Source organism: Crinia signifera, chromosome 9 (assembly GCF_055691185.1).
Source record: "Crinia signifera chromosome 9, ASM5569118v1, whole genome shotgun sequence".
Classification (NCBI taxonomy): Eukaryota; Metazoa; Chordata; class Amphibia; order Anura; family Myobatrachidae; genus Crinia; species Crinia signifera.
The window spans coordinates 135,184,189-135,207,161 of NC_139225.1; the positions used below are offsets into that span (position 1 = coordinate 135,184,189).

The 22,973-nt window shown below is 46.9% G+C and overlaps 1 protein-coding gene across 2 annotated transcripts in view; it reads left to right on the forward strand.

Annotated features, from left to right (window-relative positions):
* Positions 1 to 1,921: 1,921 nt before the first annotated feature.
* ACP7 (acid phosphatase 7, tartrate resistant (putative)) overlaps positions 1,922 to 22,973 on the forward strand; it is a 34,242-nt gene continuing 13,190 nt past the window's right edge. Inside the window, exons 1-10 of one of the 2 annotated variants that reach the window (XM_083159947.1) lie at positions 1,922 to 2,045; positions 3,061 to 3,162; positions 5,821 to 6,024; positions 6,285 to 6,467; positions 11,786 to 11,811; positions 12,489 to 12,586; positions 14,688 to 14,750; positions 14,833 to 14,947; positions 16,410 to 16,523; positions 17,593 to 17,650. In XM_083159947.1, coding sequence (XP_083016073.1) covers positions 3,063 to 3,162; positions 5,821 to 6,024; positions 6,285 to 6,467; positions 11,786 to 11,811; positions 12,489 to 12,586; positions 14,688 to 14,750; positions 14,833 to 14,947; positions 16,410 to 16,523; positions 17,593 to 17,650 — 961 coding nt within the window. In that variant the 5' untranslated portion in view covers positions 1,922 to 2,045; positions 3,061 to 3,062. Of the gene's footprint in view, positions 2,046 to 3,047; positions 3,163 to 5,820; positions 6,025 to 6,284; positions 6,468 to 11,785; positions 11,812 to 12,488; positions 12,587 to 14,687; positions 14,751 to 14,832; positions 14,948 to 16,409; positions 16,524 to 17,592; positions 17,651 to 22,973 lie in introns of both variants that reach the window. The other variant, XM_083159948.1, reaches the window with a different exon arrangement.

Consider the following 22,973-nt stretch of genomic DNA (forward strand, 5'->3'; position numbering starts at 1 on the left):
GGGTTGGATTGCCGGCAAATTAGCCCGGTAATTTGTCCCACAAAAATCATCATACTGTATGATTTTTGTGGCCCGGCGGTGACGTACTTGCTCCTGGCTGCTGCTGCTCTGCCTTCGCCTCCAGCACAGTTTCTGCACATTTTCTGGGTTCCTATAGTAATGTGACCATTCCTCCTGGGTCAGACCTCCGATCCTTCAGCATTCCAGGAAGTTTTAACTAACTCGTATCCCTACTCTTACTTCTGGACACATGCTAAAGCGATATATCATATGTTTGAGTGATGAATCATATATTTTTAGTTCATTGGCAGATATGTACACCTGTGAACAGATGGTATCTGGATCTTGGGATGCCAGTAGTCTGAAGACTTATAGTGATATCCCGATCAACAGGATCCCAACACCTTTTAGGTAAGTATGCTAACACCCCCCCCCCCACACACACACACACACCTGCAGCCTAACCCCAACCCCCCCCCCCCCCCCCCCCCCCCCGCTGCCTAACCCTGCCCATTTAGTGCCTAATGCTGGCCACACATCAGACCAACTTTCCTGCAATCATCCAACTAGTTGGTTGGTTTGACTGAAAATATTGTACTGTATGGGGGCAAATGCCAATAAGCAAGTTGCTCACAAATTTAGGAGAATGAACAAAAACATTCAGTGAAATTGTTTAAATCAAATAGGTCCAACTACAGTACCTTGTCTGCGTGACAGTTGTTGTCCTTTTTCCGATTTGGGAAACAAATGACAATTAGAAATTACAACTGCTCCTATCCAGTACCAGATTTTTATTCCATCCAACCAACTAGTTGGATGGTTGGAGGAAAGTTGGTCTGATGTGTGGCCAGCATAACTCTAGCCATTCCCCTGCAGCATAACCCTCACCCCTTAGTGCCTGATCCCAACCCCCACCGGCCTAACCCTAACTATACCCAATGAGTCCCTAAGCCGTCCTCCTTAGTGCCTTACCCTGCCCCCCCAGTCTATCCCTAACTCTCTCTACCTCTGCAGCCTAACCCTCCCTCTGCTGCCTAGACCCACCGCTTCCACTCGCCATGCTTCGGGCACTGTGCCTCGCTGCGATTGGCACACTATTTTATTCTCCCACCACACCATGGTGGATGGTAGGGCATGAAATACCGCCTGCCGGCACATGTCGGCTCAAAAATAAAAACCGTGAAAAATTCATGTCGACCTTTTGACTGTCGACCTTTCCATTGTCTACCTCAGTGGTTCCCAACCCTGGTCCTCAAGGACCCCCCAACAGCAGGGGCAGATTTAGGGAGGAGGGCGCCCCTAGGCACAACAATAATGTTTACTAAGTAGGACAGTTTATAGGGGCAGTATCTGCATGTCCTATCCATTTACACTCTATTTAAGATGGAATATGGTACAGTACAGTGGATATTTTGCAGTTATTGGTACATTTTGGGCTGACAGTACTATCACAGGCATCCAAGTGCCGCCCCCAAACATGTGCCGCCCCTAGGCCCGTGCCTCACGTGCCTAATGGGAAATTCGGCTCTGCCCAACAGTGCACGTTTTCCAGGTCACCCGGCAGGTGTACGGGTGCACTCGTCATTCACTGACACATTTTAAACAATCACAGGTGGAGCTGATTATTTCACCTGTGATTCTGTGAGGAGACCTGGAAAACATGCACTGTGTGGGATCCTGAGGACCGAGGTTGAGAACCACTGGTCTACCTAATGCTTTTGTGGACCTGTCGACCTTAGCCATTTCAACCTATTTCAGGTGTCGACCTATGGCCTGTCAACCTTCAGTGCTTGACCCATATATCCTTTCAACAGTGCACTGTCTTAGCCTTAAAGCGAGCATAATAAGTGCACTGCTAGTTTTCCTCACAGGAGGGCGCCCTCGCTGCATCGAGCAGACTGTGTTAGCCATTCCCCTTTGTTTTGCTTCCGGCTTCTCCAGGGCTCCGTGTATAAAGGTCCCTGTTTCCTTGCTGTTCACTTACCTGGCCCTGTGCTGAAGAAGCGACTGATCCCACCGCCCAGATTACTGCAGCGCAATCTCAGGTATGTCCTCGCGCATCACCTGTCCGCAGACGTGCAACTTACCTAATAGTGTATCTGAGATGCTACCCCTGGCACAGTGACTTGGGTACAGATCTAATATAGCAGATTAGCTTGTTTTCTCCATTGTGTTTGTGCAATAAACCTACACAGACACATACAAGGGATACAGAGATGCTGGACCTAGAAATGATCCATTTATGTAGTCTTCCAAATAGGTATAACAAATATTACCCAGCAGCGAGTCCCGTGCCCAGTGTATGCCATTGTTTAAGGCGCTGATTTATGTCTGATCTATGGGCCCAATTCATACCGGCTTGCTGGGTTGCGAGTGTGTGGACCCAACGTGCAAGGAGAATCCCACCCATGTGCACAGATGTGATTTCGTTCTCCGCCGTGTACAAAGGGGAAATCTATTTGAAATCGCTCACCGTTGAATGGATTCGCTCCTGCTGCGAAGGCCGGGAAAGCCTACGTTTTCTGGGGCACTCCTAGAAAACGATGAGTTACCGTCCTCAAAAAGCCCGCAAGGTAAGTTACCCAGTAATCTCTGCCTGGGCTGCCACAGCCTACGTTCCCATGCACAGTGGAAGGGATACAGCCTCCAGCGATATGCATTCGGAGACCTATGCCCTTGTCAGCTAGTAGTCTCTTGAGTTCTCTTAAGGTCCATACACACTGGGGGATTTTGCCCGCTGTGTATGGACAGCGATGAGTGATTTTCTCCGGGGATGAAAGGCTTTCCTTAGCAGGACGCTAGCGGCGGTGGCCAGCGATGATGCGGGAGCGTGCATCAGCCCTCATCGCCAGGCTGTACACACTGGGTGGCTGTCAGTCCTCTAAGTAGCATCATCAGATCACATCTCTTTGGGGAAATGTTAGATTTCTTATCGAACATCCTTATTTATTGACATAAATGAAAGATAAAAGCAGACACCGATAACGCAAAGTTATGATGTGTAGAAGTCATTTATTAATATTATTACACACTGTGACATATAACAGTTGTATCTTTCAGACATGTGGAACACGATTCTTCCCCTGTGTGTGGTCGGCCAGTGTGTGACCTCTGCGAACATTGCCTGGTACCAACCTGAACAGGTGCACCTGTCGTACACAGGTAAGTTCCAGCTGCTCCACGCGGCTTCTGTTATAGCGGATCGTCGGTGTCTAAAACAACAATCGCGCGGTCGACGGCATCTAGTTAGACGCCTACAGATAGTCAACAGCATCTAGATGGAAAGTAACGAAAGTTAGACGCAAGCATTAGATCAATGGGATGGTGATCGACAGTCACAGGCTTGAGACAAGTTTTTCAGGGTTTTTTTGGTGCCTGTATCGACATATGTCAACATGGACACCAAATAAGTGTAAGATCTCACACTTAAGTGTAGCAGTTCTGAGATATGCCACAAAATGACTAAGCTGCCTGTTCTAAGGTACATTTCACCTTCCTTTAGCATGTTACCACAGCGGAGACCCAAAGCATGGAAGCGCTTCATGCAATTACGGGGGTGTAACTAGACATTTGTGGACCATCACTAACCAATCAGGGGTGAAAAATGTTGAGACAGCACCTATGCTGCATAAACTCCAGGCATTAGGACCCAGAGTCTGCAGGGAAGTGTGACCTCCAACCTGATTTGTTACTGCACAGACTGAAGCCATCTTTGCTGTGTAAAGCTGCCCATACACGTACCAATTACCCGGTACTTTTTGTGCTAAAATAGCATCGCATCCCATGCACAACATATGCACAACGATGCTATTTTAGCACAAAAAGTACCGGGTAATTGGTACGTGTATGGGCACCTTAAGAGTTTCACTGTACTGCGCACATGTGCAGATTGAAGCCATCTTTGCTGTGTAAGAGTGTCACTGTACTGCGCACATGTGCAGATTTAAGCCATCTTTGCCGTGTAAGAGTGTCACTGTACTGCGCACATGTGCAGATTGAAGCCATCTTTGCTGTGTAAGAGTGTCACTGTACTGCGCACATGTGCAGATTGAAGCCATCTTTGCCGTGTAAGAGTGTCACTGTACTGCGCACATGTGCAGATTGAAGCCATCTTTGCCATGTAAGAGTGTCACTGTACTGCGCACATGTGCAGATGGAAGCCATCTTTGCTGTGTAGGAGTGTCACTGTACTGCGCACATGTGCAGATGGAAGCCATCTTTGCTGTGTAGGAGTGTCACTGTACTGCGGACATGTGCAGACTGAAGCCATTTTTGCTGTGTAGGAGTGTCACTGTACTGCAGACATGTGCAGACTGAAGCCATCTTTGCTGTGTAGGAGTGTCACTGTACTGCGGACATGTGCAGACTGAAGCCATTTTTGCTGTGTAGGAGTGTCACTGTACTGCGCATATGTGCAGATAGAAGCCATCTTTGCTGTGTAAGAGTGTCACTGTACTACGCACATGTGCAGATAGAAGCCATCTTTGCTGTGTAAGAGTGTCACTGTTATGAATGTTTAATATTTCATCAACCAGTGGACAATAAAATAGTTACGCTGTTTCCTTAACCTTACTCATTTGTTACCATTTCACGTTACCCCTAGCAACCACCATGTCATCATTTCATCTACAGCAGTGGAGCTGGGTCTAAGGCATCTCCTTTAACAGACAATGTGAAAGGATGTAAAACACATTTACATATAAATAGGTGCAACCACAAACCCTTATCTCTGTTCCGCACTAAATTAAGAAAACCTTTTTAAAGCGTCTCATACGCTATATACTTATAAAGGAATTGATATGCACAAACAATCTGTTATGGTGGGATCACGGATCTAACCCTGTGTCTTAGTATATTGTAGTCCTTAATGGACAAAGGTATAAGATAAGAGGGTAACAATCAATATACAGGAACAATTCTACAATACAAAGATACAATGAATAGATATTACATACATGGTTTAAACAAACGCAGTGACTATGGAAGTGCAACAAACACACATATACATATATCAATTACAGTCACAGGCAGAGGGATACGATCGCACGTGCTTCCCCTAGGAATGTGCTCTGTAAGATTACATGTGTCCAGGAAGCCAGTGCAGGCTGTGTAGGAGTGTGACTGTACTGCGCACATGTGCAGACTGAAGCCATCTTTGCTATGTAAGAGTGTCACTGTACTGCGCACATGTGCAGATAGAAGCCATCTTTGCTCTATACTGCGCACATGTGCCGATAGAAGCCCCCCACCCCCGATGATGCGCCGTGGCTCCACCCAGGGCCACCCCCTGATGATGTCAGGGACTCGGCTTATTGCTGTGGCGGACCTTTTGTCGCTCCCAGGATGGACCCGCATCCAAATACCTGGTACAACCCAGCATTTGCGATGTGAATGGGGTATAAGTAGGGTTACCAACTCATCCCTTTAATTCGGGACTCATATTAATTACACAGGTGCTGTGACTGGCTTTCACCTGGTTTTAAACTGCCACAGAACCTGTGTAAATAATATGTGTCCCGAATAAAAGGGATGATTTGGTCACCCTAGGTATAAGTGACTGTGCACAGGACGAATGCACCCCACTTATCTACCAATTTCCCAGTGATGTGATGTGTGTAACAATGTAGGGGGTAAATTGACTAAGATGGGATGTTGCTGTGGGCAACAGATCAGATTCTATCTATTATCTTCTAGCAGATGCTAAATAAATAAGAAGTAGAATCTGATTGGTTGCTATGGGCAACATCCCATCTTCAATAGAACTCCCGTCTTAGTAAATGTACCCAGTAGTATCAGTGATATCTATTTGTTTCCGCCCAGGCCTCCCAGACTCTATGACTGTGACATGGACAACCTTCAGCTGGACGCCCTCTGTGGTGGAGTTCAGTCCTCTGCCAGGACCGCACTCCTTTAATCATACTGCTTATGGTGATAGCACCATGTTTGTGGATGGAGGCTCGATGCATAGAAAGATGTTTATCCATCGCACTACTCTGAAAAACCTGGATCCTGGCCAGAGATATGGTGAGTCATGCTCGCGATGAGCTGGCCTAGATGGCACGGCCATGAAGCAATACTAGGCTAAGATGATGGCACTGGTCTAGGGCATTTGATGGACCCTCTGATCGTGGCCAGATAGCCAAAGACCCATGTTCTCCAAAGTGGTGAAGAAGCTGACGGGACAAAGTCATGTACACAGCTCCACCTGTCCTTATATCTGCAATGTTTTCTATCTCCCATCTCATCTCCTCCACCATCTAATGCTCACCTTCCATGTCTCCCAGTGTATCACTGCGGCAGTTCTCTTGGCTGGAGCCCACAGTTCTATTTCCACGTACTGAGAAGCGACTCATCGTGGGGCCCACGTCTCGCTGTGTTTGGGGACATGGGAAATGAGAATGCTCAGTCCTTGTCACGGCTCCAGAAGGACACACAGATGAACATGTATGATGCCGTCCTGCACGTCGGTAGGTACTGGTGTGCTATGGGTTAGTGCTTGGATTGGAGAGGAAGCCTATGTGGTCATGAATGATCGTGAGGCCACTTTAGGTAGAGGTGGACATTGGATCATCTTGAGTGATGGTCCTGTCTTCATCAGGGAGGTAATGAACTTTGGAACAGGGCAGAGGTCAGGGTGAGCCTTAGTGGTTAGGGGATCTACATGTACTGTAAGTGCCAAAGGTCAATGTTCTACATCAGACACGTATGGCCGGTTACAAGCCATGTACGTAAGTAAGGAGAAGTCAAATTAATACTAAAATACAAATAAGTCAGCCCCACCCCCCCCACCCTCGCCGCCGCCGAATCCTCTCGTATGCAGCCGAAGAGGAGAGAAATCATCCGATGGACGCTGACCATCGAATGAGTTTTCTCCCCTTTGGTTATGAAATGTCAGTGTAAACTGACCTTCATTTCTGCCGCTGACCGACGAATATTGGGCAGATGCTGGCGTCATGTGATGTCAGCCGCCGGCCCCCAGCAAACAACGCCACGCCTGCGTTCCCAAGTGAACACCCAGCGTTTTTATGGGGACAGCCATAAAACACTGGGTGCTCCCCTGCTCCAGCCGCCGCCCACTATTGGTCGACAGGTAATAGGTCAACCCATGGAAAAGTTTGTCATAGTCTAGATCGACCTTGACAAAAGATCGACATGAGTAAAAGGACAACATAGAATGGTCAACACAGGGAAAGGTGGTTATGAGTTTTCACTTTTTTGGGGGGTGTCTACGTCTTAATCTGCCGATGGGCTCCGTGTAAGTGTTATTATAATCGAATGCCCACTTGGATCTTGAAGTAGGAACAAGTCTGTTAAAAAAAAAACATTAAAAAAGTCACAACAAAATTTTACTCTGTGTAATGTCGAGCTATCAACCGGATCCCGTACATCTGAAGCTCCGAGCCAGCCTCAATGACTCTGTTCAAGATCAGTTTCATTTGCTCTGAGTCCAGACTTTAGGAATATGAATATATTGCTGCAGTCCAATATTTCATGTCATCCAATGGATCGAGGAGCAAGTTTGAGAGATATTCAGAGTTAAGGTGCCCACACACTAGACATATCTGCGATCTTAAGATGTGCTCATAAATTAGCCTTGAAATCTTTTTTCCGTCCTGGACAAAAGATTTCAGGCAATCTTCTGATCTTTCGTGCAGCACGTAAGATCAGAAGATTTAGCAAAAGATCCGCGGGAGTGCGCATCCGGCCGATATCGGCCGTTTTTTTTTGACTGATTATCGGTAAAAACTGATCGATATATCGGAAGATTTATCGGAAATCAGCTAAAAAATCGTTCTAGTGTGTGGGCACCTTTAGGAGTAAAGGGGCGTACATACGGGGAGATGTGCTGAGTATTCTGGGCAATGCTAGGTTGCTCAGTGCGCTCAGCAAGATTGCTCAGCACCCAGCCATGTGTCAGCGCTGTGTGCTGAGCGATCTGTCAGGGCCAGTGTTCTCCGGGGAGAACACTGTCCCTGACCCCGGCGATTATGGATTTATCCAACATGCTGGGTATTAATCTCTGGGGTGATAGCGACGTGCGGGCCAGTGCATCGCTATACCCCTACACACCGAGCGATGCGTTTTCTAAGCAATCTAGTGAGCAGGGCCGGTGCAAGGCACCGGAGCGCCCCAGGCGAGTCGGGGTGGGGGCGCACCGGTGCCGGGGGGGGTGGGGTGGGGGGTGTGTACCTGTCCTGCGGCTGTGTATATAAAGCTTGCGGCGGAGGCAGCGGGGGGTCCCTGCAGTCAAGAAATAACGAGCGATATCCGCCTGGCTACGCGGAAGCGCTTCTGTTGTGAAAACACTGGCCGCACGGCGCATGCTGATTGACTGAATCTCAGTCAATCAGCGTGCGGCCAGTGTTTCCACAACAGAAGCGATTCCGCGTAGCCAGGCGGATAGCGCTCGTTATTTCTTGACTGCAGGGACCCCCCGCTGCCGCCGCCACCGCGAGCTTTATAAACACAGCCGCAGGACAGGTACCCCCGCGGCACAGGGGGGGGGGGGGGGGGGCGAAATGCCGCCCTCCAGTGGCCGGCGCCCTAGGCAAATGCCTAGATTTGCCTAGTGGTGGCGCCGGCCCTGCTAGTGAGACTGATTAGAAACTGCCCGGGGATCGCTGCGTGTATAGGCCCTAAGGTGCAAATCCCTTTTACTCCTAACTGTGAATAAGATTTATGTTTATGGTCCATGAACACCATAATAGTTGGTGATACTTCTCCTGCATCCGTTACATTGGCATTCCCTGGGCTAGACAACAATATTATTACCCAGTGTAATGAACTCATCGAGGCATGCTGCAACACCACATCTGACAGCTCACCCATGTTCTAGTCCAGCAGAATGTGGCTGGCAGGGCTTTCTTGTCTCATAAGGTTCTGAGGATAAGATAACTAGACAGCGTCATGACCCACGGTCATAAGATCCTGCTGAACACCCACGTACAAAGGCGGAAGAGACCAGACAGGGCTGACTGAAGACTTGGAGCTAAAAGCAGAAGCAACATGTAACTTAGGATAGCTTAGGAATTGCTCACTCCCTGCTCCCTATTTTTGTGCTTGGCCATCCAATCTTCCTATTCTCTATGCTGTTCCTTGACTCAGGAACACCACCCTGCAACCAGTATCACTCCAGACATTCTCCCTGCAGTCTGTACAGCCACCCATAGCAGTGCTGCACATCCTGACGCTGGTGACCCCACTGGGTCACCAGCGGTCAGGCAGCACAGGGCAAGTGCCTTTAGTGTCGGTCGCAGTGTACACCTAGAGCCTGATTCTGGTTCACTTGCAAAAGCAAATTATCTCTCTAATGCACAAAACCATGTGCACTGCAGGTGGGGCAGATGTAACATGTGCAGAGAGAGTTAGATTTAAGTGGGGTGTGTACTTCAAACTGATATCTACATTGCAGTGTGAAAAGAAAGCAGTCAGTATTTACCCTGCACAGAAACAAAATAATACCCCTTACACACCAGAAATGCAGGGACAAACCCGAGAATTACATTCCCGGTAAAGGAGGGATATTCCCGGGTTGGGAGCCTTTCACACCAGAAAAGTCCCTGCATTTTCTGGTGTGTGAAGGGGGTGGGAAGGAGGCCGTCAGGAGGTGGGGAGGAGGCGGGATAGCGTCAGGCAGACGGCGGGATGGCGGCGGAGGCGGTAAGAATACTCACCCCGGTTGCTGGTCCTCCACGCAGGCCAGGGATCCACACAGGCGGCGGCGCTAATGACGGGACAGGCGGCAGATGAAGATGGCGCAGTTCTCCGGCGCCCTCACTGCCGCCAGAGAGCTGCGTCATCATCATCCACTGCCTGTCCCGTCATTTGCGCCCGCCGCCTGCGTGCATTCTTGGCCAGACAGCACACCGAGGACCGGCAACCCGGGTAAGTATACCCTACCCCATTCACACCAGCCAGGTCCCTGGGTTGAACCCGGGAACAACCCTGCTGCCTAGCAGGGTTGGATTATTGGCAAATTAGTCCGGTAATTTGTCCCGGGTACCTTTCACACCAGCGGTAGTACCGGGTTGTTCCCGGACTCAACCCGGGAATTTAGGCTGGTGTGAAAGGGGTATAACTCACCCAAATCTACACCTCTACACATGTTACATCTGCCCCACCTGCAGTGCATATGGTTTTGTCCGTTAGCAAACCAAGGGTGAGATTTAATAGGATGAGAGATTCAGAAAGTGAGAGATTTGGTGAGAAATCTCCAGGTTTTTTTAAAGCGGCAATCATTTACACTGCAAAACCAGTTTGATTTTGAAGTGTAAATGATTGCCGCTTTAAAAAAAACTGGAGATTTCTCACCAAATCTCTCACTTTCTGAATCTCTCATTCTATTAAATCTCACCCCAAATGTGGTTTGCGAGTCAACCTGAATCATCCCCTTAGTTAAGGTGACTTTTCTACAATGAAAAGGAGGACACAAATAAACTGAAGTAAAAAAATATTGTAAATAAAAGAAACAAGGGGCAAACCTAAATAGACTATCAGGGTGGGCAGGCGCGGAACTAGCGACTCATAGGCCTAGGTGCAAGCATATGCTTTGGGCCACCAGCAACCCGTACCTCCCAACTTCTAATCCACGGCAGGAGGGACATCAGCGCGCACTGTAGGTGTGCACCTGAAATTTGGGCCTGTGGTGTACATCTGGTGGAGGCCTGCAGTGTACATCTGGTGGAGGCCTGTAGTGCACCCCTGGGGAAGGCCTGTAATGCACCCCTGGTGGAGGCCTGTAGTGTACCCCTGGTGGAGGCCTGTGGTGTTATACCCCTGATGGAGGCCTGTAGTGTACATCTGGTGGAGGCCTGTAGTGTACCCCTGGTGGAGGCCTGTGGTGTTATACCCCTGGTGGAGGCCTGTAGTCTACCCCTGGTGATGGCTGTACTGTACATCTGGTGGAGGCCTGTAGTATACCCCTGGTGGAGGCCTGCAGTGTACATCTGGTGGAGGCCTGTAGTGTTGTACCCCTGGTGGAGGCCTGTAGTGTACCCCTGGTGGAGGCCTGTAGTGTACCCTGGTGGAGGCCTGTAGTGTACATCTGGTGGAGGCCTGTAGTGTACCCCTGGTGGAGGCCTGTGGTGTAATACCCCTGGTGGAGGCCTGCAGTGTACATCTGGTGGAGGCTTGCAGTGTACATCTGGTGGAGCCCTGAGGTGTGCATCTGGTGGAGGCCTGCAGTGTACATCTGGCAGAGGCCTGTAGTGCACCCCTGGGGGAGGCCTTTAATGCACCCCTGGTGGAGGCCTAGGCCTGTAGTGTACCCCTGGTGGAGGCCTGTAGTGTACCCCTGGTGGAGGCCTGTAATGCACCCCTGGTGGAGGCCTATAGTGTACCCCTGGTGCAGACCTGTAGTGTACCCCAGGTGGAGGCCTGTAGTGTACCCCTGGTGGAGGCCTGCAGTGTACATCTGGTGGAGGCCTGTAGTGTTGTACCCCTGGTGGAGGCCTGTAGTGTTGTACCCCTGGTGGAAGCCTGCAGTGTACATCTGGTGGAGGCCTGCAATGTACATCTGGCGGAGGCCTGCAGTGTACATCTGGTGGAGGCCTGCAGTGTACATCTGGTGGAGCCCTGCAGTGTACATCTGATAGAGCCGCGCAGTGTAAATCTGGTGGAGGCCTGTAGTATACAGCCATTGTTGGGAGCAGCACACTACATGCTTAGACTACAGTATGCCATAAATGGTGAATGTAAAAGTGTACAAGAAATCAGCTGTGTGACTGACGCTTGTGAGTGATGTGTGGTGCACACAGTTACATGAGTCTCACTCTATCTCTTGCAGGAGATTTTGCTTATGATATGGACAAGGTAAAGAATCTTTACATTTTGCTAACACCTCTTATTAGACCATCAGTGATGGGAGTACCTGATTGCTGCATTTGACAACACCACATCATTGGAACAGATTTGGGATTGGTGCACTGCCTGTGGCAGACGTCCCTGTCTAGCCCGATTGCTGCTCATCTTGAACGTCAGCCCTGCCGATACCACAGGCAGTGCACCAACCCCAAACCTGTTTCTGCGACATGACGTGAGCACGGTACACCTCAGCAAGTCTGTGATGCATGATCTGCCCTTTACACACACAAATCTCATTACACCACAGGTAAATGTAATAGAATCCGAGCTGCGGGGGGTGCGGCACTTTCTGTCAGTCTGCCTGTGTTTGTTGTTGTTTGAAATACAACTTGTATTTCCCTTGTAACTGACAGACTCACAGAAACGCCAGCATCTCCATCAACAAATCAGTTATTACATTAAGGGGGGAATTCAATGTCAGGCACTATTTTCCACAGGGGAAATCATGCCCACCGCCTAGTCAATGCTGGAGAGCCGAAGGTTCCCCATACCTGGTGTAAAGCAATTAGTATTAGGACGCAGCCCTATTCATTCACTAGGAAGAGGCTGACGCCTCAGTCACAGAGAGAATACCATAGAACAGTATGGGAAACATGGCCGCCCTCATCAATAGCTGCTTCTTACAGGATGATGCTCGCGTGGGGGACGAGTTTATGCGCCAGATAGAGTCTGTGGCGGCTTATGTACCCTACATGACATGTCCTGGAAACCATGAAGAGGCATAGTGAGTATTAATATGTGTAATGTAGATTATGAATCGTTTACTGAACAGTGCCGAACTGGCCCACAAGGGTACAGGGAAATCTGGGCCCCCTTGCTCCAGGGCCCGCCTCCTCTAGGGAGCAGGTTCTAGACTGTGCAAATAATTACACATTATACATATATATATATTTTTATCAAGGGCCCAAATCATGCATGCTCTAATGCAGTGTTTTTCAACCACTGTGCCGTGGCACACTAGTGTGCCTTGAGCTGTTCTCAAGTGTACCCCCAGATCTAGAGATGCCCAAACCAGTTTACAGCCACCATCAGTTAAACTGTAATTTACTGGTCTCTTCTTTTCATTTAAAGGGCCAATGCATTTAATTTGTGTTACCTGTGGGGACCAGTGTGTTTGTTTTATATATGGGGCCAATAGGTTTGTTTTTTTCCTGTGGGGACCACTGTGTTTTGCCATGTGGGGATCCTATGGTGTGCCTTGGCAATTTTAAAATCTTATTTAGTGTGCCGCAAGGAGAAAAGGTTGAAAATCACTGCTCTAATGGTTAGCTAAACTTCTGTGGTGGTTGGTTAATCCCCCACTGGAGATAGGCCACACCCCTAAACATGGGTCCCAACCACTTCATCATCCCAGTGTGCCCTTAATGCCCCAGTTCAACACTGGTTATGGAAGTCACAAAATACCTCACAACTTTTGTTTGTTCAAAATGGTGACCTGTTGTGAAAAAGGGGTGATGCTACACTCCAAGCGGGTGTGATCTTGGGCGAAGGTGGGACCTAGCACCCTTTTTCATCACTTTGGGAGTGTATCTAGGACTTCCCGAACAGCTGGGCATCCCCCGGCTCTCTACAGGGGCTGACGAGATATTTCTTCAGTGATTGCGCTAGTCTCCATATTGGCCCTTATTCAGATCTGATAGCAGTACAAATTTCTTCTCAAAATGGGCAAAACCATGTGCCCAGATGTAACATGTGGGGCAGTTAGATTTGTGTGAGTTATTTTGTTTCTGTGCAGGGTAAATAATGGCTGCATTATTTTTACACTGCAGTTTAGATTTCAGTTTCAACACACCCCACCCAAATCTAACTCTCTCTGCACATGTTACATCTGCCCCACCTGCAGTGCACATGGTTTTGCATATTTTGAGAACAAATTTGTACTGTGATCAGATCTGAAAAAGGGCCATAGTCTCCATATAGTGGAACTGTCCCAATGTAATCTGGACAGTTGGGAGGTATGAATTACCATTTGGACCAATCCCAGTAATGTGCGTAGTCAGCACAATAGTTGTGTCCCATTAAAAGGTAAAACATCCATTCCCAATTTCCATGTCACACCTGATCACATTTCCTTGTAGTCCTGCACCTGAGGCCTAATTCAGACCTGAAATGAACAAATGGACAAAACCATGCTGCACCGCAGGTGGGACAGATGTAACATGTGCAGAGTGTTAGATTTGGGGTTATTTTGTCTCTGTGCAGGGTAAATACTAGCTGCTTTATTTTAACACTGCGATTTAGATTTCAGTTTGAACACACCCCACCCAAATCTAACTCTCTGCACATGTTACATCTGCCCCACCTGCAGTGCAACATGGTTTTGTCCATTAGCTAAAAAAAAGCAGCTTTGCGATCAGGTCTGAATTAGGCCCCTGATCTGCTTTTACCCCTTTTACACCTCCGCAAAACCCCGGGTCATGCCATGTCCCTTTACACGGGACTTCTACAGGTCCTGACCTGGGTAGAACACGGCTAGGACCTGGGTAGAGGGCGGTGTAAACGGGTACACCAGGTCATCCGACCCGGCTACCATTTACATGAATGGGGGACGTCCAACTTGCGGACAGCAGCGTCCGCAGGTTGGGCGGGGGGGCACACACAGCCTCCGCTTCTGTCTGCTATACTCTGCAGACAGCAGCGGAGGAGGTGAATGGATGCATGTGTGCGGCATTTTGGTGTAAAAGGGGTATTATTCTGCAGTTGTATAATATCATTAGTCATTAGCAACTTGCTTTGTGGGTTGTGCTTGCAATTAGATTCTGCATGCAAGCCCCAGATATAAAGGTATTCAGTATTATTTCCTTTGTGCCTTCTTTCTTCTTCAGTAACTTCTCCAATTACCGTAACCGATTTTCCATGCCGGGCGAGACAGAGGGACTGTGGTACAGGTGAGTTGATGGTGACATGATATCGGAGCAGGGAAATTGCCCAGGTGCGGTGGGTGCCATTAATAAGCCCGTATCTCCACAGCTGGGATCTAGGACCCGCGCACATCATCTCATTCTCCACGGAGGTGTATTTCTACCTGAAGTATGGCTTGGAGATGGTGGGGAAGCAGTTTGCTTGGCTGCAGAAAGACCTTCAGGTGAGATGCAACTCTTCCTTGCCTCCAAGTCTGATCTTATAAAACTGTGTTCCACATTAAGGTTATCCTTATTGCATGGCCTGTTTAGGATAATAAAAGATTAATTGTAGTGTGCAAAAGAAAAAGTTCCAGCTAATATGGGTGTCTGTGTGTGATTTTATGCCGACACTCCCACCCCCTTCATTAGTAACCGCACTTGCTGCAGCCCCATGTTAGATAGTACAAGAGGTCTGTAATGGTGCAGCATGTACACGTGACGCACAGAGTTTCGATGCGTGACCATAAGTCAGGGCGATGATGTTCACTTCACGCCCCAAATGCCCTATTTTATGGAACGCTAGATCTTGCCAAATTGTGAACATCTCAGAATAGGACGCACATAAAATCCCTGCTTGAGCCCATGAACAGAGATCTCCGCGACTCACAATCCACTCCTTAGGGTGAACAACTAACTCTCTCTGCACATGTTACTTCTGCCCCACCTGCAGTGCCGCATGGTTTTGTCCATCTGGAAAAATTGCAGCCTTGCTAACAAGTCTGAATCAGGCCCATTATCTGAGTAAATAGTTCAAGCCTCAGTCATATTCCTGACGCATTTTGTATCATTGAAAACTTTCTGGAAGAGCCCATATGATAAAGTCTGCTAGTGAGGCGAAACGCGTCAGTTATGGTAGCAGAGATGTTCCCTCACTCTCTTCTGTGATTTAATGCATATAGTAAACAAAATAATCAGAGGTAGTGTGTAAGGGTAAAAGGGGGTGGGGCCAAATTGCTAGTACAGGTTGAGTCTCCCTTATCCGAAATGCTCGGGACCACGAGCATTCCGGATAAGGGAATTTTCCGGTTTTTGGAATAATTTTTTAGGCATACTTACCTGCCCCTGGTGGGTCCCCGATGGTCCCTCGGCATTCATGGAGTCCTCCGGCGTCCATGGCAGGCCTTTAGCATCCTCTCCGGCGTCTCCAGCGGTCCCAGGAGTGCTTTGCGCGAGTTCCCAGGCGCGCCGGTGACGTCACCGGCACTCGCGCAAAGCACTCCTGGGACCGCTGGAGGCGCCGGAGAGGATGCTGAAGGCCTGCCATGGACGCCGGAGGACTTGGTAAGTATTAAAAGAGGGTTAGGGAGGGGGGAAAACTGAATTTTTTTTTTTGAATTATTCCAAAAAAACACGGTTTTTGGAATAATTCGGATACGGGATGCCCGGATACGGGATACCCGACCTGTAGATTGTACTTTGAACAGACCTTTCCAGGTGGTTCCTCACACCCACAATTCTATAAACATACTTCTTTTTTTTGGGTGGCAGTTCCAAGGACAGGAACACGAATAAACTGGTGAATAGCTGCATTTGAGCAATAATATTTTGTCATTTAGCTGTAATGAAATGATCTGTATCATCCGTGTTAGGGTGGACATCCTCTTTCATCTGTTATATGTGACTTCAGACCTTTCTGTTCTACAGGAAGCGAGCAGCCCGGCTCGTCGCTCTGAGCGCCCTTGGATCATCACAATGGGACACCGCCCCATGTACTGCACCAATTTTGATGATGATGACTGTGTTAAACGTGACAGCACGGTGAGAATAACATCACACATATGGATGTGCAGGAGGAAGGATGAATGGGAGGCAGCTGTTGGTGAGCAGAGCCAAATTCAGAAGGACAACAATGGAATATATATGAGGGGGCAATGAGATCAGAACAGGAAATATATGAGTGGACAATAACTGAAGAAATAATTTACAGGGTGGGAAGGGATAGGAGAGAGGACACAACAATCATCATGCCTAGATTAGGTGACTTCTTTTAAACCGCAATCCCACAAAACAAATAAGGTGTTTATTAAAGAAGAATCTGGATAATTCCATTTTTCCTTCATTTGTTTCCTCAAGCTGCTATTGATGACTTATAATTTTCCACAGTGTCGTGGACTACCATGGCAACCATAGTCACATCATCTGAGCAGAGAGGCTTTGAATGATCCCTTGAGCTCTGTCTGCTCTGTTCGATGTAAAATATTCTCCCTTCACTTCCCATATCTTCCCACACACATGGCATGCTTGTGAGATATATGAGCCTGTTTATGAATGGCATTGGAGATATTTTATAAAGGATAAAGGGCGGGATGTTCTAACATACGCCGCCCAACATCATCCCCCCTCTGCCGGGTACCGCATTCTTAATAATTGCATATGCTCTTACATATGCGATTATTAATTCAAAGGACAGCTCTTCCAATGAGAGGTGTCCTTTGCAATATGGCTCCAGCATTGGCCTTCCAGGTCTAAAACCTGAGAGTCCCTCTGCGTATGCGCAGTGACCCCGGGGCCGACCCTGGGGCATGCTGGGAGGAATCCGTGACGGATCCCTCACACAGCACTGCAGTAAGAAGCCCATAGGCTTCTATAGGGAATCATCAGCAAAAGCTGGCGATTCCCTTCCCTCCGCAGTGCTGACCCGGTGGAGGGGGGGTTAAAGCATATGAAAATGCGGTAAAAACCCAGTTAACAGGGTTTTTACCGCATTTCTGTTTTAGAGCATCCCGCCCACAGTAATTTGATGATTTAATGAAGGAGATTATTGTGTTTCTTGTACACAGCCTCAACTCAAGAACCATGTATGTTGTTGGTTTATGGTCTGTTTCAGATACGCACAGGATTTCCTGGAGGACAATATGCACTAGAGGAGCTGTTCTTTAAATACGGTATGTCTTGTTAATGGCGATATGATTATTACCAGAGATACAATATGTGAAAAGCGCAGGTTACGTAATGTGTCCGTAACCTGCTTACCCTTTTATACCTAGCTACGTGCGAACAAAACGTAGCGCAGCGTAGCGTACCTTTTAATTGTATGTTACACACTTAAGAACCAATACCTTGATAAGAGATCCCTTCGCAGGACTTTGTCTCTAATTCTGCGAATATACTTTAAAGGACAGAGTCCGCAATGTACCTTATCGCTATTATGCGAATAACCAGACACGACCACTGAATAGAAGTAAGGAGGTTAGAACTCCATATAAAAGGTTGTATTAAAGTCCCTAATGGACAAAAGGGGGTTACAGAAATAAGAATAAACAGGTATAACAAGTGATACAATCTACTAACAATGAATACTAACAAACTCTGCTAAGGGGAAAGAATACAATAATACAAGACACAATCAGCCAACAATACTTTAAGAATAAATACCGTGAAATGCAACCGTTTACCGTGGTCATCTAGTATGCGAAGCGCAGTCCGGTCAGAGCTCACTATCGTTCAGGAATGAGCGATAGTCCGGTAGGAAGGTCCAGGGAAAGTAGATGTGCCGAAGAGACCGAGCCTGCTCCGGGTCGCCTATCTTATAGGGTCAGAAGGGGGAGGTCAAAGGCCATTCTCATTGGTCAGAGATCATGTGTCCGGTCCACTGTGATTGGAGGTTAGACGCTGTACCTGGTCTGACCAGGTGCAGGGGAGTGAACTTTAAGAGTCCTTTGTTTGGTGGTTTCGGCGTCAGCAAGGATAAGAACCGGTTTGAGCTAGTTTCCTTTGTTAACTACTTACAACAGAAACTGTCTCTGGAATATGGATTATGTCCATATCTATCGGGCAATGTACATTGCGACATATTCGCAATGACCGGAATACTTCGCATAATGAACTGAGCGGAACGGTACTAAACACGATATAGACAGGTGTGTGCAGGGCTAACTAAGCTATGTGTGGCGTTCTAAACCTTTTAACTATATTTCATTTCGTGTAAGTGTGTTATTATGAATTTATCTGTGATAGTATGTCTACTCTTCTGGTCCATATTGTCACACATACTCGGGTATGGAAACTTTATTTGCGCAACTCTGCGAACCAAAATGGCGGCCATACTATCACAAAATGGCGTGTGAGTACCTAGGCTTCCACAGTCCACCCTTTAACAGTAAATATAAAACTGTTACAATACAAAAACATTTCACACGACAATACAGAAATTCATAATCCTAACAAAGAAATTGGGATCCATGAAATAAACATATAAGGGGAGTAAACCATCTGCTCTCGGCCGATCCAGGATCATGGATAAACGATGGGCCGCATTTATCGAACAATCTACTCAGGGTCACGAAGGATAATGTACAATTTAGGGATAAAAATAAAAACAGGGGTGGTTACAACATATACACATTCACAAATATGGCATCCTTTGGTAGGTATTGTTTGTGACAACAGACCCTTGAACTCTTTGTTGTCTCTCTTTTTGGTATGCTTTTAAGTATGATGGTATTAAAACATCCGATCCTGGGTAAGGTGTCAAGTTTATAGATTCTACCTTAACCTAAGCTGGGACGGGTAACACACTCTCAGAACTCTGTATCGTCCGTCCAATGCCTGGCAGCAGGGCGGCAGCGGTATCCTTGCTTTTGAGGATAAGAACGGATAGTGGGGGGGGAGACAAGAATAGGACCCACAACAATAGAGAAAACTGAGAAAGGAAAAATTTTGTTAGTGATCCTTTCAACCTGTTACCAGTGGGGTGTGTCACAGTCCCTTTTTGTAGCTTGTACAGGTTGCTTGACCTTAGCTGCTCTCCAGTCCTCCCGAAATGGTGCCTCTTAGCGATTTCTTTCTTTCGCCCTCGAGTGTAGGGACCTTCCGGTTTTCAGTTCTTTCGGCAGTAGGACGAACGTACCCGAATCTCTCTCTGCGACTTTGTTATTGAGGTAGTGCTGGTCAACAAGATCTGGGGTGGTCCTTTCCAAAGGTCTATCAAGCAACCTGTATATGGCAAAGCAGGGGAAACAACAACAACATCTCCTGGTTCATGGTTATGACAGTTCACAACAGGTGTCAACAAAGTCCTTTTGCTGCAGTTTTCCAGGTGTGGATACATCACTTGCATTTGTGGTCTAGGATCTCCTTGTGGGATTACCATAACCTGTGGCTGCCCGCCAAGCAATGTTTCGATGGGGACCAATGAGGTGGAGTTCTGAGAGTGATTTTACTACTACAAAAAGAGATTATGGGGTGTACCATCAGTCCCTGAAGGTTAACACATGACTTAAACCTTTTATATATATTTGCATACTCAAGGGTGTTTCTGGGCTGCCATATCTATACACACAAACGTCAACATATATATATATATATAAAAATAAATAAATAACTTAAATGCTTCTAGAGTGGACTGTACAAAGCCAATTTTGTATTACCTGCAGAGGATCCTGCTGGAGGAGGGATGTGGAGATGGCTCTGTGGGAACAGCCGTTGCAGTTTGTTTCCCCCAGACAAGTAAGGCATGATTCTGTCGTCTTACCTGTCTGTGGGCACACCAGTAATTTTGGACTAATTTTTCCACATACCTTCCCTGTCAAGACAAGTCAGGCCATGGGCTATCTCTGTCCTGACAGTTTGGCATGTTCTTAGAGTCACTGGTTTACCTTGTCCATCTTTCTATTCCTGTCCACATCCCTTCGGCTTCCAGACTGCTTCTCCTGCAGGGGACACAAATCTTGTATTACTATGTGAATATACTGACATTTATAGGGGGAACACAAACATTATCCGCAGAGCGCATGGCTCACCCAGCTGCCTTGCCAGCATGTTCATCATCAAGTGACACTGAATCCTCATTGAAGATGTGGTTTTTACACTTGATAACAGCCACTCTGTCCGGCAGCTGTGTGACTGTCGAGAATCTTTTAAACTTACAACGCTTGCGCCACTGGAGTGCCAGCTACTGAAACAAAACATCTGATGCGCCATAGGGCCTAAGATCTTTTGTATTACCCCAACAAACATACTTGGAGTCGGCATGAATATTGGCTGTTTTTCTCTCAGTTCGCAGTACTATTAATGAGACTGTTGTTGCTGAGTGAGACGTCCAATGGGTTCAGCCTCTACTATGCCTTTTCCATCTATTACGGTATAGCCAGTGTACAATTTTCCCTCTCGGTGTTGTGGAAAGAACGAAAAAAAAAATGAATTACCTCTTCCAATGGGTTGTTACCACCCTTTGGGGGCATGCTGCAAAAGGTCTGATTCAAACATGTCATGCAATCATATTCGTCTCGGCTCCCACTAAATTCCACCATTCCAGCAACCTCAGCACCAATCCACCCTTTGTGCCTTTGGCGGGCACACCTGGTAAGAGTGTTGCTGGGTTTACAATATTACCCATTTTACTGGTAACATCAATGCAAGTTCCCATTTAGTGAATTTGGCTGATGAATATTTTTCACATGTTTAGGCAGAATTTTAGGAGTGTCTAGACTATATGAGGAGCATAAACAGTTAAAACACACCCCAACACCACATTCTCAGTTTTGTTTACCAGTAGTGCTATGGCGACTACACTGTGTAGACAAGTATGAATGTGCTTAAGTAATAGGGTTTAATTGCACACTGCAGTACGACATTGGTCAGGCTGGCATCACCAGGTTTCTTACGTCACTATATCTGTCGCCCCCTCAGCAGGTCTAATATTCTACATCACATGGTCTCTTGTGTCAGTTTTACCCATGGCAAAAAGCTGTAATCAGGCCTGTTTGTGAAGACATGGGTATTGTGATTGCACCTATTTATATGTAAATGCGTTTTACAACCCTTTTCATTCTTTGTAGAAGGGGAATGCTTTGTGCATTACTTGGACTGCTTTTCACAAGATGGTGGCTGTGGTTGCCCTGGGTAACATTAGGAGTAATGCTTAAAGTTATTGAGACTTTGTTCAAGATTTACTGAAAAATATCTCTATTGTGACTACTCGCTTTGCAGGGTACCGCATATTCATAATGGTATTTCTCTGCTGGGAGTGCGACAGATTCTTCGAACTATTTATCTATGATTTGTGGGTTTCTGGAACAGAAGGGTAGGGGAAGGAGAAAAAAATGGAAAAAGAGAGAGAGAAAAACTCAAAAAGGGTAGAAAATATTAATGACAGTAATGTGTACATTTATTTTCAACAGAAACATTTTTCTTTTATTTTGATGACGCCAGGATTTAGCACTATGGGGGAATTGGCTCTCAACTATTTGGTTCTTACCCTTGTCAACTCCTGTTCTGATTCGTAAGCCCTCCCTTTCTTTCTGTTTTCCAGTGTGGTTGTGACTATGGGCTGTGTCTAGGGGTATTTAGCTAAAAGTTCTCTTTTTGGGAACCTTGTTATTTCACTGGGTATTTTCCCAGCTCAACCTCAGGTTTCGAATGGTGAGGCTGTACTTTGGGGCGCTATACTTTCTGTTTTTAACAGGGTTTCTATTGAAGCTATGGTTGCCATTGATCCTGTGTCCTTCCCATCTTTAGTTCAAAGGGAACTCGGTATTTGTGCTGTAGTTTTTAGCTACCTTAGATGGATTTGACTCTATAACAGTGGAATACAACATTAGCCTCTGAGGACTGTCCAGCATATCTTGCACTTCTTGTGTAAGATTTCTAGGAGTGTCCAGAAATACCCCATCAGGGGTGCAATAGATGACACATCCCATTTTACATAGTAAATCTCTACCCAGGAGGTTAGTCGGGCCGCTGCAGCCAACAGAAAAGAGTGTTTGGTATGTCAGAGGCCCGCTTATAACATCTGCTGGTTTCGTCAGTGGGTAATGTTGTATTTTTCCTGTTACCCCGCTTGCTGCTACTAATTGCTTGACACAACCTAGACCAGGAGGGAATGTTGTTAACGGGTTAGGTACAAAAAAAACTTTATATTTAAACTATTCCACTTACCCATATCTGAGGCTCCTCCCTCAGATATTGTCTCATGTTACCTGGATGTGGGGTGTATGTGTGTCCTACTCCCTGTTTGCATATATGTGTCATGCTTAGGGCGGCGTTGGCTACTAGGTGGGGCTATGGCTATGTGTTGAGACCTACCTGTCTTCTCCCATTGTGTCTCTCAGTTACTTACATATGTGTTATGTTTTCTATGGTTATTTACCCTGCAATGTCTGGCTATGTGTCCATTGTTTCCACATTTGAAATATACTATTTGGTTTTGTCTTTCTGTCATAAATCGTTTGTCCAGATCAACAGCAGATTTCTTTAAAGTGTGTATTG